This window comes from Thermobia domestica, chromosome 13 (genome assembly GCF_964235325.1).
Source record: "Thermobia domestica chromosome 13, izTheDome1.hap1.1, whole genome shotgun sequence".
Lineage (NCBI taxonomy): Eukaryota > Metazoa > Arthropoda > Insecta > Zygentoma > Lepismatidae > Thermobia > Thermobia domestica.
The window spans coordinates 196,937,455-196,957,148 of NC_137466.1; the positions used below are offsets into that span (position 1 = coordinate 196,937,455).

A 19,694-nucleotide genomic window follows, 5' to 3' on the forward strand; every position below is an offset into this window, starting at 1 on the left:
TGATACTCCAGATGCCATTAGTACCCTGGGAGGATTATATTGTGACATGGATAAATAATTAAAAATTATTGATATTAATATTGGATCCGTGGTTTTCGGGGTTGCTGAAACTATTAGTGAAACCCCCAATTCATCCCCATTTACAGAGCGTAGGGTGTGGAAGATGAAAAATGTAAAAAGTCACTGAGATTTATGTCGAATTCATAATTTTCAGAATCGCGAAAACATCTGACCTATTTTAAATAACTTTTCGAAGACAGTTAGTACTTGACTTGACTTGATTTTGAGTTTAATGTCCCTTTTAGCAGCAAGACTATTTGAGACGTGGACCTACTAATTAACGTGGAATCCGAACCACATGAACTTCCTCCGGGATAGCTAGTATTCACTTAAAGCTGGGTTTTTAAATCATATTAGTTTGATTAAAGGTGTATTCTATGAGAATAGATTGTTTTAATATTTATGTTAAATGTAGAGTATCTTCTATATTTTTACCATAACCCTTTCATTGTAATAAATATTATAAGAAGAGAGGGGATTCAAATAGTTCTCAGACACGTATTCTCTCGGTGCGAAGAACAGGCATTTCAGCTAGTTATTAATAAATTGAATCAATAAGCAGGTATAGGAGGCGAAGCATATCCTCTTCAAATTCAAAACATATTTCAAGGCTTTAGGGATATAGTGTGAGTGTGTTTGTCTTTGTGAATTCCAAATTACACGTATATATATATATATATATATATATATATATATATATATATATATATATATATATATATATATATATATATATATATATATATATATATATATAATATAGGGTGTTTCAATACAACACCGACAAAGTTTGTTTGGGAGATGATTCCTGACACCAAAATAAGCCAGAAACTATAGACAAACCTGGGTCAGAAATCTATCATTCCAGAGTTACAGGCTGCCGAAAACAAGAAAAATTGAACTTCAATGGTCCATAGCTCCAACACCATGCACTACCGTAATCGGGTCAAGACTTTACTTAGGAACTAATATGTGTCCCATCCAAAAATAATGTTTCAGAATCCTGCAGTATTCGTGTAACAATTTTTATAGAGGGAGTTTGGCAACGGACATATAATTTGAAGTACTCACCAACTACCTTTATAAATATTGTTGCGGAAGTACTACAGCAAACTGAATCATCGATATTTGGATAGGACATATACTAGTTTCTAAGTGAAGTCTTGGCCCGACTAAAGAGGTCCCATAGTATTGAGCTATGGAGCTTTACAATTCATTTTTTTGTTTGTTTGTTTTCGGCAGCCCATAACTCCAAACCGACGGATTTCTGCAGCCAGGTTGATCTATACTTTTGTGTTATCTTGGTGTCAGGAATCATCTTCCGAATGTTGTCGTTGCTGTTTTGAAACATCCTGTATATAGAAAATAAAGAAAGACTAAAAAGAAAAACATGGATTACACTAAAAACAATCACTATCACTCATCAATACAGTATAACACAAGGGAATAGCATTCATTCATACACACACGCTTGTATATGGTACCCAAAAAATGCCCTTGTACACGTTTAATGTATTTTGAACCTTTGTAGGGGCTGGATCCGTGTCACGAGTATAAATATAATATCTTTTGCATTTCTATATGTCTTTTCTCAGTTTTCTAACTATATATATTGTATATGAATGAAAAGCAGAAACGCAGTATAAGGGACAAAGAACAAAAATGCTAACTGCATATATATAACTTCAAAAGGTCACTAGATTGTGTATGAATATCTATCCCTTACCAACATTTGTGCACACACATACACATACGTACGAAAGGCATACGTACGCATCATTACGTACAGCACAAAGAAAATACACGTACGAGGTTTGGGGTAGTTTTGACCAGAAAAAAAAACAAGTCAGTGAGAAGAAATTTATGTGAGAACGTACATCATCCTGTTGAAAGAATGTTGGTAGAAATGTGTTTGGTCCCTCCTTCCGTTTTATACTTTTTCGGTTTTTTTTTTTTATCGCACTAGGTGTTTGCTACGAGTGTTTGACCCTAAAACGGTGGCAGTAAAATATTATTCTGAAACACTTTTATCTATTTTTAATGTCTTTTTCCTTGTTAGGGGACAACCACAGAACCTGAAAAAGTTATAATTTTTATTACTTACTATAATTAATTAAAGTTGTATTTTTTTAATCTTAAATAGGGAAAGGAAAAATGATTGAATTCTTATGAATTAAATACCACAGTTTTCAGTGAGCTGTTTTACATGGTTCAATACAATAAGACAGTCTTTCCCAATTGGTGGTCCGCGGATCCCTACGGCTTCGTGCAACAAATTTGCGTAGTTTATTGCCATTATTTACATATCATAATTTAGCCCACCTTTATGCGTATACTATATAATATAAGCTTATAACATAAATAAAGGTTTGTAATTTAATTATTGTTAATATGTATTGCTACATCTCTTAACTACTACTGCTATGTAGATACAAAAATTTTAAGGTTTAGAGTCCGTACCATGCTTTAAAAATAAAAAGGCAATCCACAACTCTGAAATAATTGAGGACCGCTATAATAGGATATGTTAAATGGTATGAGTTATTTCTTAACATTGTTGTAAAAGAAATTACACTTCCTTAAGACTCCTTATTAATTAAAGCAATGGTTCTCAACGTGGGCCCTAGTGTCTTCCAGGAAACATTCTCATTTTCAAAGGGGGTGTTGGAAGAAAAAGAAACGATTGGGAGGGAATAAACTATGTAGGGAGCATTTTATGGAAGAGATGTAAGTGAAAAGATGGCTAATGTAACACAAATTATAGAAAGAAAATTTCCTTTAATATATATATATATATATACCGGTGTTGATATATATCGGGTGTTGCAAAATATATGTTAAAACTCTTGGGAGGTGACTCCTGCCACTGAGACAAGAAAAAAGTTCTCTCGAACTTGCGGCTATCGGACATAGTTTCGGATCTACAAGGTACCGAAAGCGTGGGAAAATTACTTTCGGACGCCAATAGTTCGGAAATTATACAACGTAAAGAGGACGGGTAAAAAATTCACTGAAAAAGTCATACCTCCTGTATTGTATTTTGCATGTTTCACAATCCTACCATGCATCCGCCAGGGATTCCTCAAAGGAATGTAGGGAGTCCCGGATAATCTGCCAAATGAAAATTGGTCTAAATGGATATGAATTGATAGGGTTTCTACCAGGTAACAATAATTCGTTTGTATTAAGTGGATATCTGGAACAAATACAAAATGGCAGACACCTTCATGCCGTTGAGTGTGGTTGCATAATCGCGAATTACAGATGCTGGCCAACAGTGACGTTCTGAGTATTAAGTGTAGCGAATTTGTACTCAAATGCTCTAGAAAGACATCTGGAGTGTCGGTAGAGCACAACAGATGAAGGAGGGTGATTCACATGTGTGGAAACACGTAACGAAAAATGCCCAGAAAAAATGCACTCATAATAAGTAAACGTGAGTTCAAAGCATCTGAAATGTAAGGATTATCATCAAAAACACGAAAGCCATTGCCAATTCACCAATAATATTCCCTCAAACCGATGCAATATGATTTGCACGGTTGCATACCAATAAGGATGAAACAACTGAGGCCAAGTTGAAATTGTGCAATGGGACTCACTAAGAAACTCGGTAAACTAAAGGAATGTCACTAGTGGGATCGCATGATCGATATTGAAATGTGGCCAATGTGTCTGTTGATATCGACATGTAGCTGATGGACAAATGTCAACATGTGTCACTACTGCTGGAACACCGTCCCATGGACGAAAAATGGGCTTTTTCTCCGAAATCAGAATGTGCAAAAACAATGGTAATTTATTTTGAGTTCGTTCCTAACAGTCGTACCATCAATGTCAACCTTTATTTCGAACAGTTAGAGCAGATGTATGCTGTTCTAAACCAACAATATCCTGAATTGGTGAACCGAAAGTACGCTCTACTGCAACAGGATAATGCAAAACCACAATCAACTCGAAAAACGCAAGGAAAGATTCAGAAATGTGATGAGTTTGAACTGACGCCGCATCCAGCATATAGTAGTGACTTTGTCCCTTCGGATTATTACCTGTTTGGTCATATTGCCACCCGGAAACTCATCAGAGCACAACCATGGGGCGTTAAACTTTTTAAAAAAAGAAATAAAGAAAGAAAATGCCTAAAACATAGTATGATAATATATACGAGGGGGAGTCCGAAAATAAGTTTCCCCTCTCGTTCTCTCCAGGAAAGCGAACAGCAATGAGACAGACAAAACAGCAGATGACGCGCAACACAGCCAGGCACAAGTGGGTAGCGTTCGCTTGCGATCCTGCAGATGACGTCATCGCAGCGCCTGCGCAAAGCAGAGACGACTCTCTCAGTCTGAGCCTGGAAGCTATGTAGAGAAGGTGCGTTTTGACGTCGTGATCAAAGGAGGAAATGCGACCTGTTGTCCGCTATGAATGAGCACGTAGGGTATCGGGAGTAGAAATCCATTAACCGCCTTGCGGAAATCTATGGGCCTGATGTTATGTCGAAACAAATGGTGCGGAGATGGTGTCTTAAGTGTGAGCGCCTTGCGCATCCGCCATACAGACCTAATCTCGTGCCCAGTGACTTCTATCTATTTCCGGCTTTGAAAGAAGACTCTCGGCGGCAGGTGTTTTGGAAGCAATGCTGAGTCACAGAAGCTGTTCGACGCTTATTCCGTATGCAGAGCCCTGAATTTTTCCTGGAAAGGTTTTTGAAGCTTATAGACCGGTATGACAAATGGCTCAATGTACTAGGTACTTATGTGGAAAAATAAAGGTACATCTGATCTTTAATATCACATACTATTTTTGGTTTTGCATCCCCACCTCTATCCACAGTCGCCTGGAGAAGTTTATTTACGGACCCCCCTCGTACAAAGTACACACATGAGTCACAATATAAGGAAAGAAAGAAAGGTTAATTTTGTAGAAAGCTGACGGCAGTGGACGATTGGAAAAACAAGCAGATCGATCTCCCTTTGCATACAAACAAAGAACAAAGCCTGTCACTCTAAAGGGGGCAACAACACACAGGTATATCACAAGAAAATAGTGGGATGCGTTTACATGTCAAAACACTCCTGTATATGTAGAGGGAATATCTTATACGAGACGAACAACAAAAAGGCACAACATTCCTCTGTTATATATCGTAACACAAAGATACGCGTCCCACACCATCTAGGATAAAATAAAAATCTTCAAACTGAGAGAGAGAGAGAGGATTTCAAAGCGGAAATTACGTAAAATTACTCCACGTACCACACCCTGCCAATACTTCTCCCCCCACCCTTTTCACTATTACATAAATACTACCGTTTCCCGCACGCTGTAAAGGTATTATAAAAGCACCGGCTTTCTCCCGTATTTGGGTAAAAAAAAAGAAAAAACAGGAAATGAGGTTTATTGTCCTTTATATATATATATATATATATATATAACAGAAAATAGGCCACAACTGAGGGGATTATAGATAAAGACCTAAAATCGATATCCAATCGCCTATTTTAGCGCATCGTGCTGTCATAGGGGTAGAAATAAAAAAAAAAGCAATTGGAAATGTGTGTGTGTATGAAAGAGGTAGCATTAACGTTTTGATACCTCCTTCCCCTACCCCTTTCCAACACACACACACACACACACACACAAAATAGAGGTTTAGTATAGAACACAACAATTTTCTCTTAAAAAGGGCGATTTACTTTTCACTTTTTTTTTACCCTCTTCAGCCGCACATTACACGCATTCTCCCCTCCTCATTCCCCTACACACATACACTCACTATATATATAATATGAGTTGATGCATACGTGGAATCACGTACCAATACACACACACACATACACACAGATATTCACATAAAAAAGTAAGTGAAATAAAATGAAAAAAGGGAAACCCTCTCGGGACGCGCTGTCATGCTTTGGTAGGGTGTCAAACGCCTCTTCAAAGTCAATGGACTGAAGCTAAGCGATCGTTTCTGCTGATGTCATTCTCTGTAATAGAGATCAAATTACCTGCATCGCGTTATGTCGCCACGAGGAGATACGGGTTATATAGCCTGTCATCAACAAAACAGTGAGAACTGTGTGAGTGAAAAATGTTTTGTTTTCCTTTATTTCTCAAAGAAAAAAAATTAATATAAATATAACATGAAATGTAACGAAGATCCAATGTAACACCGCCATTCGTTTTAAAGCGCCTGTTTTCACATTTTCTTTTTCATAGTAATTCAAAAATCATATGAATTATCTACTGATATTTTTGATTCAGGAGTAAAATTTGATTATTCTTTGTTAGTACCTTTTCGGGGAGGACAAGTTTGTTCCATACTCAAGTGATCGAACTACCTTTGCTATTAATCCAGTAAGGCACGTGATATCATTGTTGTCATAAGATAGGTTGGAGCTCCTTCGTGGCTGATCGGTTTGCGTACGTGCCTTTGGCATGGGAGACCCGAGTTTGATTCCCGGCGGGAGCTCATGTGGTTCAGATTCCACGTTAATCAGTAGATCCCGTTTTATATAGCCTCGCTGGTGAAAGGGACGTTAAACTCAAAATCAACTCATCCACTTCCTGGTTTCAGGGTAATCCAGGACTGAGTTGAACTGTGTCGCGCTGTTGTTAAATTGTTGGATTCGATATCAGGTGATGTTACAGTTGGAGGAGTGTGTGCTTGCCTTCAAAGTTCCAACGCATATTACTAATGCCAACTTAAAACATAATAAGATCCCCACACGCAAGAGAAATGTCTCATTTTCTGTTTTTAATATCCCACGTTATATAGGGTCAGGCAAAAAAAATCGCGTGGTCGCCCTCGGACTGTAACAACACCGGAAAATGTGGCGCGTGTGAGAGCGTGCAACAATCTTCAAAGTGTTCAGCACTTAAACAGGTCGGCCAGGCGATTTTTTTTCTCAGTACAACGACCTACTCTGAAGTAGATACCCAAACTTAAGTAGTTTTTCTATCCGGAACAGAATCATGTCAGTCCAAGTTCGAACCGAATGCGAAATACTCGCTGAGTAGTAATCACATAACTACCATTACGAATATACTCGTCCATAACGAACGCACGATCCTCACCGCGCCACGTCATTGCGACTACTTAAAATGACACGTATACTACTATCGATCGATATCCCTTTCATCGCCATATCACTACCACAACGCACACAGCGCCCTCTCCAAATACGGAAGGTCTCTTCCCCGGACCCTGTATTAATTACGAAAATCAGAAACATATGAAAAATAAAACTTCTCCTATACTATTAACTTTTTCTATATCTGAATGAAACACTGATAAATTTCTATTTTGCATGTTCATAAAATAATTTATGAATAAGCATTTTCTTATTTAGTTGTCTGATATGCAATATTTCCACCATGCCGTTATGCCGTTGTGCCGTCGCCTTCTGCTGAGCGTCACACTTCTAGAAAAACTTTGTTCTTCACATATTTTGAATGGAACCTTTTGAAAGTTGAGTACTTCTGATTTGAAATGAAAATGAAATGAAATCTTTAAGTTTTACGTCCCACATTTATGCCGGTTAGGCTAAAGGAGACGGTGATGAGAGATGAGTGAAATGGTGGATTGAAGAAAGAGGGAGGAAACGGGAGAACCCCGAGAAAACCCACACACGCGGTGTTTGTCCACCACAAACTCCACACGACGCGAGCTGGGATCGAATCTGGGACTCCAAGCGCCGGAGGTGAACGCTCTACCAGAGCCACCGCGCCCCCCACTTCTAATTTGGTATTTAAACATGTTATTATAGTAGACTAGAATAGAACCATAGACAAGTGTGTCTTAAATTATTTAACTCTTTGTTGCAGTTAAGCATTGATTTTTTAATATTGATTTTCTTCTTTCTTTTCTCCTTCCAGTGCCCATCCAACGAAGAAACGTATCGTAAAGAATTTACTTGACGAAGGACGGCTAGAAATTACCACCGGAGGCTGGGTCATGACAGACGAAGCAACCGTTCATATATATGCCATGTTGGATCAGCTGATTGAAGGTTAGTATATCGTTTCTTCAGAAATTCAGAAATTAGCACTAATAATTTCTCACACTCATATTAGTAAGGTATCATTTTGTACGATTGTCACTAAAGTTCTGCCCATCTTCTTCTTGAGGTATTAGACCTGCAAGTATTGTTAAGGTTGATTTAAAGGGACAAGTTTTGCCGATAGATGTCACCACGGTGTTCATATCTCTCTAATGTATTTTATTACCTTTTCACTAAAATTCACGATTTCTCTTACAAGTTTCAGCCTAGAGACTTCAAATTATTAAAGAAGGAACTTCATAACCTATCGAAGGCAACAATCCGTGCCGATTTTTTTATTTAGATTTTTCATTGTTGAAATGGCTTGATTGTTGGAATGGATATTCAAACCTTTATCAATATAACTGTTTCAATAATGAAGAAAATTCTAAATAAAAAATCGGCATGGATTGTTGCCTTCGATAGGTTATGAAGTTCCTTCACTAAAAATTTGAAGTCTCTAGGCTGAAACTTGTAAGAGAAATCGTGAATTTTCGTGGAAGATAAAAACTACAGAAGAGAGAGATAAAGACAGTACTGAGATCTATCAGCAAAGCTTGTCCCTTTACACAAAGGGACATGGCAGTTTTCGAGTTGCCAAGGGACATATTTTTTCATGGCAGTTTTCGAGTTGCCACGTATTTGCTGATATTCCTAATATCCCAAATAACGAGTCAATAAAAAAATGAAGCATAAATAACATGCTGCATGATAACATCTATAGCAAGAACAAATTGATGTTTCAACGAAAAACGTAGGAATCCATAACCGTTGAACCGTGTGCAACAAATCTCTAGCGTAGAATGCTTTTGAGTCAGGTCTAAAGGGAATGCAAGTACGCATTACGACTCGTTTTCCTAGCCTTTCCGTCTGACCTAGTGGCTAGCTTTGGTGCATTGGGTCTCTGCTTCGACACCTGGTGGTAAAGTATTAACACACTACGATGGGTCGGATTGTACTTTAAACTGAAGCGCCATATCTCATGTAAACTCGCTGCTGTAAAAGAAGTTGAGTTGATTTTGCGTTTAACGTCCCTTTCGAGCAGCGAGGATATATAAAACGGGACCTACTGATAAAGGTGAAATCCGAATCACATGAACTCCCTCCGGGAATCAAACTCTGGTCTACCACGCTAAGTGCTGAAAAAGAACGCTTAAACTTCTATAAAGAAACAAAATCAATAACCGTGCTCGTTAGTTCCATTTTATTTTGTACTTAAAAAAAAAAAAGAATTCTCATGAAGCTTGGTCAAGTGGTGGGTAATATTAAAGTTACTCAGTTGTTTCTGATCTGACAAGGCAGGGTACCCAGGTGTAACACGCCAATTGTGATAAGATTGCACAGACATAAAGAACATCGAAAAAGAAGCGACACTTATTTTTTATATCGACCAACAAACGCATTGAAAGGGTCAAATAGTGGCATGAAAATGGGGTCAAAATGAGATTATGTGGAATATAGCGAGAACGAGAAGAGATATCGGAAAAATTTAAATGTACGAAATACTACCCATAGTCGACGCAATTCAATGAGGTAGAACGCATCCATGGGAAGAGAGCAGAACATCCGAAAATGGACCAATCACGTGTACAACATTGTCACAATGTGTTACGGAAATGAGCGAAGAGGGCGATAAGGAGCAGGAAGAAAGAAGAAACGAAAACAGAAAATACGTGTTTTTGCTTTGGGTGCATATGTTGCCCGTATGCAAAAGAGACGCAGATTTATCTCAATACACGAAGATGGGATAACACGCAGGAAGGATGCAAACGCCGTTCGTATAGGCAGCCAGCGAAACAGTACTGCGCAGTGGTTGCATATATCGGGTAATGGGAAGAAAAATTCATAGCACAGTAGAATGTAATAGCAGGTGGTCCACATACGTAGGATAAACAGCAACATTAATATCAGTACCACACATTAGTATCAACATTAAATCACTACGAAAATACGCGTACAACCCAACGATTGTTTTTGTGTTACTACTGCCCACACACATTTTCCTTTTCCAACATCCATCTCATCGTTGTTCTCATTACGAGATATATGGAACCCACCGCGCAGTGCTGTCTCGCTGGCTATCTATATGAACGGCGTTTGCATCCTTCCTGCGTGTTATCCCATTTTCGGGCATTGAGATAAATCTGCGTCTCTTTTGCATACGGGCAACATATGCACCCAAAGCAAAAACACGTATTTTCTGTTTTCGTTTCTTCTTTCTTCCTGCTCCTTAACACCCTTTTCGCTCATTTCGCCCGTCACAATGTTGTACACGTAATTGGTCCATTTTCGGATGTTCTGCTCTCTTCTCATGGATGCGTTCTACCTCATTGAATTGCGTCGACTATGGGTAGTATTTCGCACATTTAAATTTTTCCGATATCTCTTCTCGTTCTCGCTATATTCCACATTATCTCATTTTGACCCCATTTTTATGCCCCTATTTGACCCTTTCAATGCGCTTGTTGGCAGATATAAAAAAAAAAATAAGTGTCGCTTCTTTTTCGATGTTCTTTATGTCTGTGCAATCTTATCACAATCAGCGTGTTACACCTAGGTACCCTGTCTTGTGAGTTTGCCAAATGTAAGGCACAAAATGCGTAGGAATGGAACGAAGGTAACAGTCTTAACCCTAATGGAAGTTAGTAATGTGAGATAAATTTCTCATTGATTTCGGGACAGCGCTCTCGGTCAATAACATAGGAAAATGAGAGAAACTTGGTTGTTTATTAATTGGTCTAATTAAAGAAGTACTTTTATTTATTCTGTGACCAGTTTCAATAAAAGATTTTAACAACTATATGCTAATTGTTAATGTTATGTTTCGCCGAAGGTAACCGGGTTACTTTCTCGGTGAACTGATTGAGCACTTGTCGATATTTATTGCACCGCGCTGTCGGCCAAGAGCAGAACAGGATAAAAAAAAAATCTATGAATTTTACGTCCCGCGGTTATGCCGTTAATTCTAAAGGAGACGATGAAGATGAGAAATGAATGAAATGGTGGAATGAAGAAAGTGAGAGAAAACGGGAAAACTCCGAAAAAACCCACCAGCACGGTGTTTGTCCACCACAAAGTTCACACGGCGCGAGCTGGGACCGAACCAGGGACCCCAAGCACCGGAGGTGAACGCTCTACCATTGAGCCACCGCGCATTATGGTGGTTCGGATTCCACCTTAAAACTGTAGGCCCATATTCCGTTAAGCCTCGGTACGGTACTGAAAACGGGCGCTAAATGTAAACAAGTCAACAAACAACTATTTCAATTAATTGGAGTTAGTTTAAAATCCCTTTTCAGCATCATGGCTGTATCAGATGTGGATCTATAACTTTACATGACTCCGAACCATTCTAATGTGTTGAAATTTTTAATACTTTCCTACCGAGAATCGAACACAGGACTACGTGTACCTAAAGCGCACATGCTAGTCCACTCGACCAGCGGGAGTGAGTATGTGTTGTCAACATGAAACCACACCTAACAAATTGACTTATTCGTTTCAAAGTTGTTTCCTAATGTTGAAGTTAGGTATGTTCTTTAGGTGGCAATCGTATATACATAGCTAGCATGATGCATCCTGAATAGTAAGGGGTAATTCATCTTCTGTTCCTTTTGTAATGTACCTAAAGTAATATGTGGCAGTTACCATACTTGCATTTAGGTCAGTTGTGTGGAGTTCGACCATCTTTTCCGTAACACATAAACTGGTAGACGGACGCTTCGGTTGAATTCGCCCTTACTACACAGAACACCTCATATGTTCCCTCCCATATATGAATAAATTTACCAGTGATTTTATAGACTTATTATTATTAAGATTTATATATGTATTCTAATCTTACTAGTTAGTCATAACTGGAACTCATATGCTGTACACAGTCCTTCACAACTTCATGATGAGTATCAGGTAAACAAATAATTTTACTGACCTGTAATTCTTCTAAAAGTTGACCAAAAAGTCACACAAGGCGATATTAGAACAGATGTTGAAAATGCCCATCATTTACTGCTTCACATATGTTCACCCTCCTGATTATGTTTCTCATCGCGCTAGTGAGCGTAGCACGTGAAATGTTGTCCATAGTTCGTTGAATGTTGGTCTGCAATTCTTTCAAAATGCTCAAATGGATTATGTAAGCTGCTGACTCAGATATCGCTATAAGATAGAGTTTGGTGGACTGAGATCAAGCGACCATGGTGGCCACAGTGGCTTGGAAAAGTGCGCCCTGGAAACTTCGATTTCAAATACTCCATTGTTATACGCGTGCGGTATGGGTTGTGAGTCTGTCCTGTTATTTCCTTGCCATGAGATGTGTGATTTTTTTTATCACTCTGTAGTATTAATTTCAACTTTCCTTAGAACAACAACTGCTGACAGTCATGCCCATAACAATGGTGATTGATTGTTTAAAATCACAATTTTGGAGACTTTTTTGTGTTCCAAAGGATTTAACAATGTTTGTTTTATGATGTAGGAACAAAAAAAAAAAAAAAATAATTTCCTAACAGACAAAATCATATTTGTAAATGTACAGTGAGAAAAGGAAATATAGAAACCAATTTTACTTGTATCTGAAAGCAGATAGCAAGGAAGAAAGTAAACACGCGATTGAGTTTTCATTAAGAGATTGGATCTGTGCATTGAGGCAAGTACACCAGCGGATGGTCTTCCGAAAAAACTTTATATTCTCCAGCATTCCATATATTCTTGCTTCCCTCAGAACTGGTATAGGATAGTTCGTCTCCGATGATCCATTGCATTTAACTTCCTTTCATGTATTGACGTAAGGCAATCGTTATGTTTCGTGTTGTTGTTATTACAGTGAAATCTCCGTTAACGGACACCTCTCAATAACGAATAACTTCATAATACAGAGAATTTTTGACTCGGAAAAAGTATATGTGACAATAAGATCTGTTTTACGGACACTGCGGTACAATTTGTTTTACGGATACTACAGTAGCATCTGTTCTACGGACATATAACATCATCTGTTTACGAACACTACAATACCACAGTTTTATGGACACTACAGTACCATTTGTTTTACGGACACTACAGTATCATCTGTTTTATCGACCTACAGTATCACATGTTTTACGGACACTGCAGTACCATCTGTTTTACGGACGCTACAGTGCCATCTCCTTCACGGACACTACAGGGTGGTCTAAAAGTAGGTATACAGTACCGTACTTGAGCAGCTTATTGCATTTCTTAATGTTATCCTTCAGGTAGACTTAGTTTCCAGGTCTGGAACCGGTTCCGGAACCAGTTCCAGAACCGGATCTTAGGAACCGGTTCCAGACCTGGATCCGAAAAACCTGTTTCGGAACCGGATCTCTAGAAACGGATCCGTTAAGAGCCGAAAACCGGTTCCGCCAGGAACCGGTTCTGGCCATCCCTAGTTAATACCTGTCAAATTCATAATTAGGCAATCTAAGGACTGTACTGTATAAGATTTATTGTGATTGCGTCATCAATGCTAAAGCTACAACAACATTCCCGGAACATTTTGACTGCCACTCGTAGACTAATATACGATAGAGATAAATGTACTCATTGTGTACTTAGAGGATGAGGTAGAAATTCCCTTTGTAAAGAAATAAAAGTACTGCTGAGGGACGTGTGTGTATATGGGCGTGTACTACAAAATATACTTCATGTACAGTAATTTTCTTCTCAACTACATTTAAAAATACCTTAATTCTATACTGACTGTACGGAAAGTAATAGTAGTGCAATAAGAACATACAACGATATTATTAGTACTGAAAGTGTACTGTGGATAGAACTCACCAATCATGTCAGCTTAAGAATACTTTGGGGAAGGGGGAAGTCTACGGGGTTCATCCTGCAGACACTTAATTTCTCTTCAAAATTTCTTATTACTTTACTGTACTTTTGTAAGAATATGCAATGAAGATAAATGTTAGAAAGATTAAAGCCATGGTGATTGAAACGAAGTGTTTGGTGTCAAATATAGAAATAGGAGGGGAGAAAATAGAACAGGTGTCTAATTTTCAATACCTGGGTAGTATTATTAGTAATTTCATAAAGATCGAACGTGAAATAAAAGCAAAGATAGGAAGAGCGAATGAAGCCTTTAGGAGGTGCAAAAGTCTGTTTTTTGGGACTTTGAATAAAGAGTTGAGAAAAAGACTTATAAAAAATACTTCATGTGTAGTATTGGGGCAGAAATATGGACATTACGCAAAAACGATGAAAAACGACTGGAAGCTATCGAAATGTGGGTGTGAAGAAGAATGGAGAGGATTAGTTGGGTCCGAGAGGAAAACGAATGAAAGCGTGTAAGAAATGGTGGAGCAGAAAAGAACAATTTTTAGATATTATTGAGAACAGGAAGAGGTACTTGTTGGGACATTGGCTAGGAAGAAACTGTATCATGAGGGACATGCTAAAGAGTTGAGTTAATTTAGAGTTTAACGTCCCTTTCAGCAGTGAGGCTATATGAGAAATGGACCTACTGATTAACGTGGAATCCGAACTACATGAGCTCCCGCCGGGAATCGATCCCGGGTGTCCCACGCCAAAGGCGCGTATGCTAACCGCTTAGTCCACGTAGGAGCTCGACATGCTAGAGAGTATGTTGGCAAGAAAGAGAGGGAAAAGACGAAGAAGGCTACAATTAATTGACGATATCAAAACAAGAAAATCGTACGTGAAGACGAAGAGGTTAGCGGAAGACCAATACAGTACAGAAGCTTTTCAGTTGCGACGAGGACCTGCCAATAATGGCAGAATACCTATGATGATGATGATGATTTTGACGTTAAATACGTATAAATTGAGAATAATTTCTGTTCGTTATGAAGAGATTACTAGAATCCTGAGGAATGAGAGAAATAATACTGTCCGTATCCGTATCTGAGAGTTCGTAAAAGTAGGAGTGGGGAATAATACTGTCCGTATCTGTAAAATTGGGAGTCGGGGAATAATACTGTCCTTGTCCGTATCTGAGAGTATCCGTAAAAGTGGGAGTGGTAAGAATACTGTTTGTGTCTGTATCTAAGGGTGTCCATAAAAACGGAGATGGGAAAAAAATACTGTCTGTGTCCGTATTTGAGAATACCCAAAAAAAGTGATGGTTATGCTTCGTAATAATACATGTATTTCTGCTGGAACAAGCAAAGATGTGTCTGTATTATGGAAGGACCGTCATTGTGAAGTTTCACTGTATTATTATACAGTGTGGTGTTAGACATAAGGATAAACCAATTAGCAAAAGTAAAATCTTTATCGTCTGACTAGGATTCCCTCTCTCTCTATGCACTAAAACTGATCTCCATTCGCCCATACGGTTTAAAGAAAAACGACCATGGATAGTATGTTTAGTAATGGAACAACCTGTTAACAATATTTTGTTTTGTGTTTACCAAATTCTACAAACGTATCGAGTGTAAAAGCTTTTAGTGTTCTTTTCTTGCTTCAGCATCCTTCTCTGGAGTCGTTCAAATCGTTCGTTTTTAAAGAGAAAATAGAGAGTCTCGATTGCCATAGATACGGATGCTCAAGTAGAGAGATCTTTTCCTTTCTTCTTCTTCTTCTGCGTTCTTTTCTTCTTCACCGTCTCTCTTCTGGTGAAGGGTTTTTCGAAGGACAATATTTACACGCGTTGAAAGGGTTCCAAACAAAAGACTTCTGGGAAAACGGCCATGTGGTAATACCAACAACGTTTTCTTTCCGGAAAAACAAAAGATATCGGAGATACCTATCTCTCCTTTTCTTTTTCGCTCCTTTTTTTTCTCCAAGATGGAAAGGAAGGCATCTCTTCATTTTCCTTATTCTCTTCTCCCGTTTCCTTCTTACAATGCTGCGTGGTCCAGTATTCATTGTTGTTTCATATATGTATAGTAGAAAACATTGTTTTTTTTCTTTGTTTGTTTGTTTGCTTGTATACTTTTTCAAAGAGAAAAAAGAAGAATGTCACAAATATGTAATACGAATGTTTGCTTTCTAGAAAAACGTTTTTGTGGTTGGTTTCTTGCTGCAGGATATTGTTCAACCTCATTTCTCAAATTGGAAAATGCTTTTGTGTAAACTGACGTTTTTTTCTTTCCTTCTCGATTCCCTTAATATGACATTGGATTTGCGTGTATATATAAAACTCATATATGTAATATTATGGTGGACAGAAACAGCGAAATGTATGTTGTTTGTATAAGTGGACTACATTTAAAATAATAAAAATGAATAAACACACATTACAAGATAAATGTTAAGATAGAATTCAAATACCCGTACTTATAAAGCATGACGTTTAAAAACCAACGTGTTTTAGTACTTCTAATAACTTCACGAATTAAAATAAACTGAACGTTCATTGCCACAGAAACAATATTTCACTAGACTAGTGATCGCCAAACTTACGAAGCTTCTGAGCTATGGTACCCTTTTAAAATCTTACTGTGAGCTACCAATCAAAAGAACTACCTTTTTTTTTAAATCTTACATTTGTTTATTGCCTATAAACTTACATTTCTAGTAAATATGAAATCAAACTATCCAAGTTAGCAAATGTCTAATATACACACGAAAAACATAACGTTTAGTAAATGTCTAATATACACACAAAAAACAACGTTTAGTAAATGTCTAATATACACACGAAAAACATAACGTTTAGCAAATGTCTAATATACACACGAAAAACATAACGTTTAGCAAATGTCTAATATACACACGAAAAACATAACGTTTAGTAAATATCTAATATACACACGAAAAACCATAACGTTTAGCAAATGTCTAATATACACACGAAAAACATAACGTGTAGTAAATGTCTAATACACACACGAAAAACATAAGGTTTAGCAAATGTCTAATACACACACGAAAAACATAAAGTTTAGCAAATGTCTAATATAACTACACACGAAAAACATAAGGTTTAGCAAATGTCTAATATACACACGAAAAACATAACGTTTAGCAAATGTCTAATACACACACGAAAAACATAACGTTTAGCAAATGTCTAATATACACACGAAAAACATAACGTTTAGTAAATGTCTAATATACACACGAAAAACCATAACGTTTAGCAAATGTCTAATATACACATGAAAAACATAACGTTTAGTAAATGTCTAATATACACATGAAAAACAGAACGTTTAGTAAATATCTAATATACACACGAAAAACCATAACGTTTAGCAAATGTCTAATACACACACGAAAAACATAACGTTTAGCAAATGTCTAATGTACACACGAAAAACATAAGGTTTAGCAAATGTGTAATACACACACGAAAAACATAAGGTTTAGCAAATGTCTAATATACACACGATAAACATAAGGTTTAGCAAATGTCTAATACACACACGAAAAACATAACATACACAACCCCACGCGTATACAATCAACTGTAAGATTAGGCTGACAATAGAAATTGCGCGGGAGAAACAAGCAGTTGTTGTCAGCGCCCCCTGTCGTTAGCATCAACTCAGTGGAGAAATCAAGGTTAGCTAAGCGGAGCGTTAACGCGAAATGTTCTTGCGAGCTACTAGTAGCTCGTGACCGACAGTTTGGCGATCACTGCACTAGGCTAATCTCGTGGTGAAGTTCTGTAACTCAGCTCACTCGAAGATGAGATTAGTTTTTGTTTTAAGGTATACTTTGAGCCCCACGCCCTCCAAAGCTAAAATAAATTCATTTACGTGTCACTTTTGTACAGGGTATGTTCTTTAGGCAATAATGTCACAGAGCAATCCTTTTATAGTTTGTCTCCCCTTTGCCCCCGAGCAAAGTGTTCTGGAAGAAAGCCTGGACGAAATAGCGGAGTAGCGACGAACCTCTTATGTGTGAGGTAGTCTGTGCTCCGGATTCAAATCTCGGCTTATCCTTCATAATTTCAGTGTTGGATAAGGACGCAACGAAAAGTTTATCAGACGATCAAAATCTCAACATTATCCTGTCTTGTATCCGTTCAATTTGGACATGTTTCTCGATAACCAATTCTCTAAGATCCATTTTTACAGATTTTAGCCTGTGCTATGCGTAGACAGTGGCGGATCTAGTCCGGAGCCGGGGGGGCTATGCCTCCCAGTTTTTTTGAATGACAGAAATAATTTATTATTTATATTTTTTGAAAATTTATAGTAAACTCACGATATATCCATCATAATCTCAGTTCTGGCTGCACCCAGTTTTCACTTTCTAGATCCTCTACTGTGCATAAGTATGGAAAATCTTACACAACGCATATGATTTCCGTCCACCTGTACACAGATGTCAGTCTAGAACTGTTAAAACAAGTTATACAGATAATTATCAAAGAAATGGATACACCTACCAAAGAAAATGCACTCTGCTACCTGGTTGATATGGTATGTTACTGTTGGCCTGTAAAACAGTTCAGATTCTTCGTGAAATGGAAGTATGTAAATCATAAACTGTTTTCACCATTCCTCATGAACTTCAGCACTCAGCTTCGTCATCTGAGCTATCTCCTCCAGAGTCTGAGCTTCAGAACTCACTACAGGTGTTCAATGATATAATGATATTGAGGTCTGCGGATTGGGCAGGCCAGAGGAGGCGTTGTAGTTCATTCTAATGTTCGTGTAACCATACATCAACGACCCCAACAATAGGAATTGGTTTATTATTGTTATCTTGTAAAATAACGTCATTGTCCGGAAACAACATTTTAGTGATCTCCTAAAATGTCCACTAGTAATGTGTCCTGTGAAACTAATTATACGACTCTCGGAATGCCTGAAATTAGAACCCACAGCGTCGCTTAGGCGCCACCAAGCTTCAGGGTAGGGAATGATTTGTATTAGGAATTGGACTTCTGGCATTTGTAGCCGTATTAACCCGTCACATATGATGGATTACGTCCTTCGACAATCACACTGTCCGAGGAATTGAGAATGAAGGAAGAATTGGGAGGAAAAAGCGGTTTGAGACCATTATGATAGGTACCATACCGGCAATTGCTTGGTGAGAATGAGGAAAACCAAGGAAACTCTCACTCAGGGTGTGGGGCCTGAAAACGTTTTTACACTTTTCAACTCAGTGTGCCACCAAGAATCGAACCCGGGATCGCTCATATATACTACCTAAGATCACTTCAATGTAGGGAAGATGGAAATAATATCCAGCATAGCTTTTTGGGCGTGCGTCACCATCGTTTTTCCTCTTAAACGCACTTCTGTCTCCTTCCGTGCTACTGTTGGTTCTTGGCTTTTGTGTATTTATCCCAAAATGATTGTCCTCCGTTTTAAATTCAGTTCTTTGAATGGTTGATTATCTTTAGTCAAGAGAACCTAGGCTCGAATCCCACAAACGAGCTGAAAGAAATGTTAACCAAACCCGAATCCAGTACTGAGAAAAACTGTTTTGGCATAAATAAACAAAGAAATAAACGAATCAAAGGAAATATTACAAATGGTAACGACGCTTTCTCACCTTCTAGACGCAAAAGATTCGGCTACTGTAAGCTTTTTATCAACCATTTTCCTCATGGACATTGACGAACTCTTACTCCAGGCCTCTCCTGGCCCCATTAGGCAAATGTCGATTTGGTACCTTTATAATCTCTGGCCTACTTGT

At 38.0% G+C, this 19,694-nt stretch overlaps 1 protein-coding gene across 1 annotated transcript in view; it reads left to right on the plus strand.

Annotated features, from left to right (window-relative positions):
• The window catches only part of alpha-Man-IIb (alpha-Mannosidase class II b), a 629,055-nt gene that overhangs the window by 601,135 nt on the left and 8,226 nt on the right, over window positions 1-19,694 (plus strand). The window contains exon 4 of the mRNA XM_081737196.1: window positions 7,939-8,072. Coding sequence (XP_081593322.1) covers window positions 7,939-8,072 — 134 coding nt within the window. The remainder of the gene's footprint in view (window positions 1-7,938; window positions 8,073-19,694) is intronic.